This window comes from Convolutriloba macropyga, chromosome 1, assembly GCF_964194025.1.
Source record: "Convolutriloba macropyga chromosome 1, txConMacr16.3, whole genome shotgun sequence".
In the NCBI taxonomy this organism is placed as follows: domain Eukaryota; kingdom Metazoa; phylum Xenacoelomorpha; order Acoela; family Convolutidae; genus Convolutriloba; species Convolutriloba macropyga.
Window position 1 is genome coordinate 30,779,956 of NC_134468.1, and position 10,996 is coordinate 30,790,951.

At 35.3% G+C, this 10,996-nt stretch overlaps 1 protein-coding gene across 1 annotated transcript; it reads left to right on the plus strand.

Annotated features, from left to right (window-relative positions):
• Window positions 1-4,490: 4,490 nt before the first annotated feature.
• Window positions 4,491-5,884, plus strand: LOC142337851 (ADP-ribosylation factor-like protein 3). The gene has a single exon (XM_075387409.1). The coding sequence runs from the start codon at window positions 4,738-4,740 to the stop codon at window positions 5,275-5,277; it is 540 nt and encodes a 179-aa protein (XP_075243524.1). The 5' UTR covers window positions 4,491-4,737; the 3' UTR covers window positions 5,278-5,884.
• Window positions 5,885-10,996: the final 5,112 nt, after the last annotated feature.

Below are 10,996 nucleotides of genomic sequence, written 5' to 3' on the forward strand. Positions count from 1 at the left end.
AATCTCATTGAACTTCGCCTTGACTAGATGCTTTGGGCTATAAGAAAGCATTTCTTTGACAAAACGGGCAATTTAAATGCTATCAGTCCCATTTAAAATATAATTAAACGTTATACAATTTTTCAAGCAAAGCGCCCTTTCAGATGCTACCATTTCGTTGACCTGGGACGTTTATCAAATGTCGCATTAATTTCCCTAGTTGGTTTTGGGATATTTTATTACTGTCAAATTTTCGTCCTTTTCTGCAACTGGCATTACTCTTCGGGAGAAAAAAAAGCTGCTGCTACAATGTGGTTATAGCAGCATAGAGATGCCAGTATCTGCCAGAACGGAGCATTAACAGTTGCTGAAGAATTGAAATGAACCTAAAAGGTGTGTGATATAGCGTTGCACTACAACAATAGTGTTCGAAATTGGCTTATTTATTATTTCATTGATTGTTGGATTTGAATTAATAATTAAATATTTTTCTATCTTTATGCACAAGCAGTTATTCTCAAAGAGTAACTGCCAACACCTGCTTCTACGTAATAGATAGATCCAAGATACAGCTTCAACTATCTACTAATGCTTTAAATCTGAGATGTTTTTTTCATAAGCGTGAAAATTAAGCATTGAAAAGGGCCATAATGGATTAATCTGGTCTTCTAAATGTCTTACGTTTTGAGTGTTAATATACGTTTCCGGTAATGCTATGGGATCTTTCTTTTGACGAATTTGTGTTGGAGTGCGGAAAATTTCTCTCAGACAAGAGAAATGAAGTCTGGATTATCAGTAAAACAGATCACTATTTTCTTCAAGGTGAAAAAATTTTCGATACCCCCGAATATGGTTGGCTGAAGCTCAAATTTCATCTCATATACAGGTAATGATCTACTATTACCAGTTAAGATCTTGAACTGAAGTATTGGATTCTGAAAAAATTAATTGTAAATCGAATGCTCAAGCCATGAAAACTGTTTCCTATTTGTGACGTATAGTTTTTGCGAAATATCTGCATTTCGGCATTATACTGTGGTTACAACAGCTTAAGAGAAGTAAAGAGGCTGGATTTCTATAGAAATTCACTGGAACACTAGAAATATTAATCTAAATCCTTGATTTTGCTTCCTTAGGCTGCGTGTTCCTATTCGCTTAGGACCCTTGCCCGAGTTACCGAACGGACAAGTGTTCCAGAAATAAATGAAATATTGCGAAGGTGAATTGAGGCATTTTTTTTTGCTCTGAGTAGAGGAATCAGATGATTGGCTTAGATGATGGCCTGTAGTTGTGCTTATGATATGTATATAAGAACATGGGTTACAATTCTAGGACAAACGTTAAAATTTCATCTCATGAAAATTCCGAAATTAAGAAAAATGATAATACACGATATTTTAAGCACCTTTATAAAAAGCAGCCGAGCAGTTAGACAGATGCAGTCAAGCAGTTTGAATGGCTTTTTCGCTTAGTAAGATCCCTTTCCCAGATCGTAAAGTTTTATTATTCCAAATTTTTTTTCAGAATATTTGCTGTTTTATTTTAAAAATTTCTAAAAATATAAAACATCTGATGAAGACGTGATAAATTTTCGCTAGTTACTAGAGTGGAATTATTTAAAAAACAACTAAAAAATCTGACACTTTTCTACTAATGCCATAGTTTATCAATGTAAGATAGAGCATTATCTAAGGTGTGATGTTTTTATTGGACCACTGACTTCAGTCGAATGGTTTCATGATTTGACCTTTTGGAGTTCTTTTCAATGGATTGCCTTGCTCTTTACTTAATTTTTGCCTAAAGCGTCAAGTGGAAAAACACAATTGTTTGCAATGAAACTAAATCGTTTGTATCGGAAGCAAACTATAGCATAAAACCAAAATTGACTATCATAGGAACCTTATTAGAGAAGGACAATCAGCTTACAAAATTAAAATACACAAATGTTAAAGCAATTTAACTTAAATATGCTGTTTTTGCTTTTAATACGTGAAGTTTTAGTTTATTTCTTAAAACTTTATAACCCTTTTTGTCTTTTGTTTTTTTTGTGACGCGGAATCTAAATATGCATCAGAAAATCAAGATTTTTACAATTGAAATCAGTGTTTTGTTCTGGAATCGTACATTTTATTCGGTAAAACATAACATCATTTATTTGGTCAAAATTAGAGTTTTTTATTGTAATAATGTTTGGTTCGAATTATAAAGCCACCACATTTTTTTTAAAGAAATCGAACTGACGTTTACTGATTTTTGCTTCCGTTTAATTTAGAAATGCAGATCAAAATTTTTCCGAAATCGCATTTTGTCTAGCTTTGTGAATATTTGAGTTTTCTGTGCCACGCAGAGTATTAGGTGAGACCTCTTGTTTCAATTTGATCTCACTGAAGCAGAAAACTCATGTATTCTGTTTAAAAAGGGTTCCTATTTCAAACTGTCTGTTCGCCATTTACCTAAATCAACGTTCTTAAATCAACTTTTCCTAAATCAACTTTTTTTTGTGGCTTTGAGTTCAATCATTTCTGTTTGTGTTCTATTATATGTTACATGAGACTTTCTCTTTTTAGTATTATTTTAACTACAGTACCCTGGGTTTCTTTTCGCAAGCTTGTTTTTTTAAAAAACAATTTCCTTTAAATAGTTTTTCTGAAACGAATTTGGAAGTGATTTCACTTGTTAACAAATGTTCAGATTGGAAGATTACATTGTGATCTGGCGGGCTTTGAGAAGCTTCTTCAGTAGTATTCCGATTCACGTAACGTAAGTTTGCATGAGTCGGCAATAATGAGAGGAATGCCGAGATTTTCCAGAGTGAAATTGGCCAGTTATGTAAAAGAAGCAAAGAGTTTTGCGTGAAATCTTGTCAATCGTGAAGTTTATGAATTAACAATGCAATTGTCCGCTAAAGATCAAAGAGGCGTGGTCGAGGCAAACAGATTTTAGGCAAGCATCAAATTAGTGCTGATAACGATAAAATGGCGATCTGGATTTATTCCGTACGTATTTGTCATTTTTGTGGAAAATAGCTATTAAATTTGATGTTTCATCGGTTCTAAAACGGGCACAGGAACTTGACGAAAAAGGGCTTATAAATAGATAGTTTACTTTACTTAATTAAAGTTTAAAGGTTTACATATCTTGTTGGTTTTTATGCGATTTTTTGTACGACCCAATTTTTTCGGACTGTTTTTCAAGTGTCTTTTTTATGCTTGACTTGATTTTTTTGTGTTAAATTGCTCTCATTTAAAATTAATTAGTTTTACTCAATTGGAGCAGCTAATACTAAGAGTCAAATGAAAAGTGCGCCAAAATTGATTTCATTTTTCTATTTAATACTTGTAGTACCTCCCTCCCTCCCTCCCTCCCTCCCTCCCTCCCCTCCCTCCCTCCCTCCCTCCCTCCCTCCCTCCCTCCTCCTCCCTCCTCCTCCTCCCTCCTCCCCCCTCCTCCTCCTCCCTCCTCCTCCTCCCTCCTCCTCCCTCCTCCTCCTCCCCCCTCCTCCCCCCCCCCCGCACGCACTGAAGAAGTTCGATCATAACCGGCCGGTCCTATTAGAGCAAATCGTCCGATATAAGTTGGTTATGTCTATGAAATATGCTTCACAGACTTAACAAGCGTGATTGAATCAGATAATTCTAATATCGAGGCGAAAATGTTAATTAGCAAGCCAGATCCGCCTTGTCTCAATGTAAAAAAATTAGGTTTCAAAACATTTGAGGAGTAAAAAGCTGGCAACTTGCTAAGACTTGTAGGCATTCTGAGTTACGTTGGATTGGTGAGATTCTGTCAGCATTTAAGTGTTCGCATCAAACATACGGTCCACTGTTTTGTACTGTTAGTCATTATTAGATAGTCATACTGTTCTCGCCAAAGGTGGAAGACAGAAACAGATTATGCCATCCTTTTGTCTCGTGACTGGAGTTAAATCCGTACTTAATCGATTATGCAATATGTAGTGAAATCAAGGTCAAAAGAGCAACTTCAAACTAAAGGTGATAAAGTCATGTCACAATAATCTAAATTGAGCATTAAAATTTGAGCATTTTTTACTTTTAAGAGAAAACAGCATGGCACTTTGTTTTGTTTTTAACCTGTTTTAATCTAGTTGGAGGTCGCGGCTATTTCCCGAAATATTTCGGCTGTTTTAAAAATAATTGAAAATCATTGAAGTTTGAGGACATTATTAATGGCCTGGCGAATTTCAGCGAAAGCTTCCGGGTGCCAGTGCTGTACTTCATCAAAGAAACTCTTCAAGGCGAGCCTATCTTTGATCACAAAGGGGACAGTCGGATATCCTCGACTTTTTCTGATCGAGTTTCTGGTGAATGCCTCGTTACGCAAGCGGAGCATCCAATATTACATACACCATATCTCATGATTCATCCATGTAAGACAGCAGAAGTGATGGGTGAACTAAGACAACTATACGACTCAAGTTCAAACTCAAGTTACATCTCATTGTGGTTATCGACATGCTTAGTACAGCTAGGAGTGGACCTTGAATGCTTTTGAATTCAATCATGGTTTCCCTTAAATTAGAAAAAATAATGGTGTCCTATGAAGCGACACCAAACTCATTACTAAAAAGTTGTAGTAGAAATTGTATCTAAAAAGCTAGATTGGCTTCCGGTTGGAATCATTTCTATGTTCTAGATTTAATTGAGTTGCTGGTACTTGGACACATTGGCAAGGGTAGTGATGCTTTGTTGGCAGCTTTTGCCAATTTGAGATAATTTTGTGCGGTTTTTTAGATTCTTAATGGGTTTACTATCTTTCCTTCGTAAAATTCAGGGAGGAAGTTTGAAAGAGTGCCGCCTTCTTCTACTCGGACTAGACAACGCTGGTAAGACCACCATCCTGAAATATGTCGCCAATGAAGAACCTACAGTCACCCCCACCCAGGGTTTCAATATCAAAAGTGTCCAAAATGGTGGACTCAAAATGAACGTCTGGGATATCGGTGGTCAACAAAAGATTCGACCGTATTGGAGGAATTATTTCCAAGATACGGACGTGTTAATATACGTCGTTGACAGTCACGACAGACTTCGTCTCGAGGAATCGGCAGCCGAGTTTTCCGAGATTCTGCACGAAGAGAAGTTGGTTGGTGTTCCGGTGCTAGTATTTGCTAATAAACAGGACTTATGCGGAGCTGCTCCACATTCAGAAGTGGCTTCAACATTGGGACTTCTGATGCTCAAAGACAGGGAATGGCAAATTCAACCTTGTTCAGCTCTGAGTGGAGAGGGGGTTCAAGACGGCATGGAGTGGGTGATGAAACACGTGAAAGGAAAATAAACATAGACAGGATCTCTTCCGTACATATCTCTTAGTTGGGTCTAATAATTTGCATCTCTTACGGGCTCCTGCTGTTGAATCATGATAAACTGCCATACAGTAACTTATATTTTGTAGATGGGGTCATATAGCTTTCCGTGGTAGGTTGGAAGGGGTACACGGAATAGATTCGCAATTACGTTCTCCAAAACCGGCCGTATCCTAACCTCACAATTGTTACGTGCAAACGAACTTGACTTATGCTCTACATCAAGGCATGCTTTGAATTCGAATTTCAATTTTCTATTTATTGCCAAGTTACTTGTTTTTTTTTCAATCCCAACTGCGTGAGATAGTTTATACTTAATTAACTTCGGGAGTTCAGTATTTTTTGTCTTTGCTGTGCTTAAAAATGAAGTTGAGTCCTTGTTAATTAATGTGAATATATCATAACCCTTTAGTTCAGATGTATATAATAGATGTTATGCGATGCAGTTGATGATCTAAATCACGAGAAGTTAAATTGTATGTAATATTTTGTTTCTTGTTTAAAGTGTACATTCTATATAAAAAGCAACTGTAAAATCTCATTGCATATCCGTGCAAATATAAACTTTCCGTTTTGTAATTTTTAACATCCACTAATAACAACTAAAGCAAGAACAACGAAATGAGAACGAGTGTCCACTTTATTCATACTGTTGTTTTCGAGCAGCAAAAAAATGATGTGAGCAAATATTTCTTCTTATCGAGCGAAATTATTAATTTGCTGAACAGTTGGATTCGGCTTTTGGCTTCGGTTAATTTTTTGAAAAATCAACGTTTAAAAAAAATGCACCAAATATGCATCTTTAGCTCTCTGCCAAAAATTTGCACAAAGTACAGACCTTAAACTTGCTGAATCAGTCTTCATCCACTCAGATGAGGGCTAGTTTTGCTTCCCCTTTCTTTGAACTTTTCCTGTCATTCTACAGATATATTCTTCAGACAAATTACGCATCACGTAAAGTTTGGGTGATTACGTATTTCAAATGGCTCGACATTATAGCAATGCTAGTTAGTCATGGTCTTATTGTGATTTTTCCAGCCAAAGAGAATTCGGATTGCTTTGGGCAATGTCTTTTTCGAATTTTTTTCTGAATTTTTGTTTTTTATGCCAATTACTGACCAAATCAATTCTCTTATAGAGTTCAAATGATGCTAGACCCCATTTACGTTCAAATTAGGCACAATGAAGAAATATTTTGTTTTCAGAGAGAAGCTCAATTTTTATGGTCCCGAGAAAGATTTTTTAATGAGTGGTTGCCTACATTTGTTGTTCTCGTTGCACTATTATGGCATTGTCTCATAGCCAGAGGTCCAATTGCTGCCTATGGAGTTGATAGTTAAATTATATAAAATTTTCGTTAATAACTGATGGCCCCCATGACTTTGATTATAAGGTTTGAACTTCATCACTTCTCCGATTTTTTTTTCAGTCAACTTGTAGCGCAGTCTCATTAATGACAGGTTTCATCTTCTTTTGTGTGAACCAAAGTTAATCTGTTCGTTGACTTTGTTTTAACTAATAGTTTTATGACATTAATACTACGATTTTTTTAAAAAAATGTTATTTTCAAAGATGTTCTTATACTAGTGGTTCTTTTTCGTCTCCTCTCACATTATCTGATTAATTACATAAATAATATTTTAATTTTTAGCCTACGGTTTTATTGGCTTCGTATTTTTTCTCGCATTTTCTAATTGGACTTTGTTTTTGCCTGTTTGATGTAATCGTATGACGTGTTCTGACTAATGGAAGGTCTCAATGGCTTTCTATGGAAGTGTAGGTTTCATACCTTCCAGTAATAGTGGTTATGATGACTCTAGTTTGTTTTCAAAAATGCCCGTCTTGTTTTAAACTTTGTGAGTTTGGATACTGGTCAATCTTATTTTGTTATCCTTTTACATAGCCCCCTTTAAGAAAGACCCTTTTGATGGTCCAAGTGAGGCCCAAGTGACCAAAAAATCTGTTCAGCTAAAAGCTTAGGTTTTAATGACTTCAATTCCGTGATTTCGTAAATTTTTGAGTTTTGAGTTCTGTCTTTATTTGTTGCTAAATTGCAATCGCATGGTTTAGTTTCACTTATAACAGTTGCCAGTTTCGCTCGCCAATGACAGGTCCCATTGACTTCGCAAGCAGTTACATGTGACTCTATCTATCTTAAGTGAGTTAAAAAGTTAATGTCTTCTGCTGGTTGTCATTGATTTTGTACTTTGTTTTTCAAATTTTCAATTGATTTCTTGAACCTTGCACCCTTTTGTTCTTCGCTTTGTCAACGTTTTACCTAGCGTCATTAAGCGGTGTCATCGGTTTGTAGTGCAATACTAGATAATGTGTTAAGTTTAGGTTTCATCTGATGCTTTGATTTTGGTACTGTTTCTTTAAGAAAGTGTCACTGTTTCTTAGAGTTATTTTGGCCGTAATTGTTGTTTTGTCATTTTCTTTCGTTGTTTATCTTGTCTCGTAGTATTATTTATGGCAATGCCTTCTAATGACATTATTTAATTTGTTTGAGTTTTTAACTTTTTTTTCTCCAAAACGCCAATTATTTTCGAACAGCGTGAATCGTTGAAAGTTTCCCATATCTTCCTTATTTGGTTGATAATTAGCTGAAAACGTGGATAAGCGGAGTCGGAACTTTAAGTGCGAAAGCACATTGCCGAGCTTTCTTGTTCCCTACCAAATCGCTTAAACCAACCGAGTTCGATACAGTATTTGTTTGATCAAGTCAGTCCGACTTAGTTTCGGGCCCTTAATACCTTTGACAGATAATGATGGGCTTTTAAATTCATAGAGTTCACTGTTGGCCTTTTTTGACATTGTTCGGTATGTTAGCAATCTGCCGGGTATGTTAGCTAATGAAAGGTACGATAAAATAATTATTTCCACTTATTTCCACCACATTTTCCGAAGATTGTTCCGTAATCATCAACATAACCAATATATGGCTAACAAAATCTTAATGCCAAGTTGCTAGTTTAACGATATCAGATTGAATAAGAAAATGTTGCAATACAAGGTTGCGCTAAAGCTGTTAGTTTAGAATTTTTCAAAGTTTTGAAAAAGTGTGAGATAAAAATAACGCTCTTATATACCCGCAAATGGAGCTCTAATTACCTAATCAATGATTTTTTGCATATAATTGTTGGGAAGTCAAGAAAAAGCTTTTTTTAGGAAAAGTAATTGTTGCCTAGTCCTCATACTCCAAGTAATCAAATCTTCGGTGCAAATATTTTGAGCGAGAGTTTCAGCAACACATTCAGTTTATTAGGAATTGGAACAGGATTACAGAAAAAGGAGGAATTCGAAAAAGTAAAAGCGTAAGGATGTTATGTTGAAGATCTACAGAATCTAATGCTAGTTGAACCATGATTAAACCAAGAGCAATGATACTCTTTTTAAATTAATGTAGTTGAGTGCTGTTTCTCTTGATTAAGAGTGAGTATCGGTTCCTTTGTAACCTAGTAGCTCAGCATCAAAAAACTGTTTCGTAAAATGGTTGTGAACGAAAGTGTCAGAACCAACCAAGAATTGCCTTTTATTTTCAGGCAACACAGTGCTGGACTAGACGACCAACCATTCAAGATCAACAAAGCAAAAAAGTAAAAATGTCCTTAAATGAAAGCTACGACCGTTGTTATAGTCATAATTTAACTTGAAACGGGAATATATTGACAATGATAACTCAACTAACAGAATAATATAGTGAGCTGTCCACAAATTTTTAACAAAGTTTCAATGTAAAGAAAACTGTTTTCGGGCCCACGGTAAATTGAGATTGAGAAAGCAGCCATGATATCAATTTTTTTTTTCAAGAAAACTGAGTTGCTCACTAAATAGAGAAGAACTAAAAAAATGTAGTTGAAACATTTTCTCACATTTTGGTTTGAAAAACGTGAGAACATAAACTCAGACAGTGGAAATTTCACAGCGAATATTTTATGCGATTTGGTAGAGATAATTATAGTTTATGTACTCCTCTTTCAATAATTTTTTTTTTACAAAATTGATCTCAAGAAAGTTTCCTTGGCTAGGGGTCTTGCCTATTTATGAAATTCAGATAAACCGTAACGATAACTTACCAAATACCCCTTTGTGAAGTTGACGAACTCCATCCAAGTTTCGTCAAAAAATTTTTATCAAATTGTCCCATGTTTTTGTTCAAATACGATTGTTTTCATTTGCGTTAAACAAAAGAGAAAAATTATGAAAACGAGATGATTTTGTGACCACTTTTTTTCTTGTGAGACTTGGATGGAGATTGTCAACTTTGAGGTATCTGGTAAGTTACCGCTAAGTTTTGTCTAAATTTCATAATTAGACAAGACCACTAGCCAAAGGGATGAATGACGTAATTTTTTCCCGGATTTTGATTGCAAGGTCGAGCGATTTTGCGTCAAAAATTTATTTTTATTTACTTCGTACGACTAGGGGGAGCTAACTTACTTTTGACGTTTACTTTATTCGATGTCAATATTATTCACGTTAGGATTGGATTCTGAAAACAGTTAATTTCAGGAAAACCTTGAACACTATCTACTCAATAGTCGATTTTAATCAGTTTAAATCAATAATTAATATGGAGCTAATAAGTGTAAAATGAATTTGAAACCGCCAATTGTTTGTTATTTCCAACCAAGAAGTTCAACAAATGTGAATTAAGATTTTTATCTAACATGAATATTTGAAGATAAACATCTGATCACAAACGGCAGTCTTATTTTTTGGTGATAATTTTAATGACGCCGAACAATTGTTATTGACCAATTTTTCGTGTGACCTTTTTCACTTTTCGTCCTCAAAAAGGGGATAAACAGGTAGCGCGCTGAGGGAATTAGTTGCTGAACAGCTTTGAGAGTCTTACGTTTTACTAGTCTCTAAGTATGTGATAAACCAAAACATATTGTTTTTAAATATTGTTTTTAAATTAAAGACAATTTCATGTGAGGGGCGGTTCTTAATCCTGAAAATTTGACCCTCCATCAACATCCCCCGCCTCCAACTCTCCTCCCCCACTCCCCTAATGCTAGCGTCCATTAACTAAGTCCCAGGTGGCTATTACTAAAACCAACCGCTCGGCGGTCATTTGAGGGCAATTCACGCGACGTTGATCTGTTATGTTCTTGTTAGCAGTGGTATAATTATAAGTGTTGTTGCTGTTATTTTTTTAGCTCAGCCCCTCAAGGGTTAACATAACCCAATCATGGAAACTTTTGAGTTGTGTGTACGCTTAGATTGTTAAGAAAATTTTAGAGTATTTAATTCTACTCTAAAGTTTTTCATTGTATGAGCTGATTTTTTATTGTTCATAAAATGAATGATATTCATTAAATTGACCAAATCAGCTCTTACGTTCCTAAAAACAACACCTAAAGACATATCTACTTGAAAATTTATTGGGAATTTGTCAAGTGGGATCCCAATTAATTGTTCATTTTAATATTGATTTTATGAGCTTTTTGTCATTTATGAGTTCAGTGTGATTTTTAAATATGAGTACCCACTAAAATAAGGTTGGATCCAAATTTAAACCTTTCGTTCTGGATCAACAAATCGATGCTCTATGATAGCCCCTTTTGATTAGCCTTCTACGCTTGATGGATTCACAATATCACTTTTTTTTTCACTTTCTTCGAACGGAAATATATCGATAGATCAATATGGACATCAAGCTGAAATGCTATTCCTCCTATATAA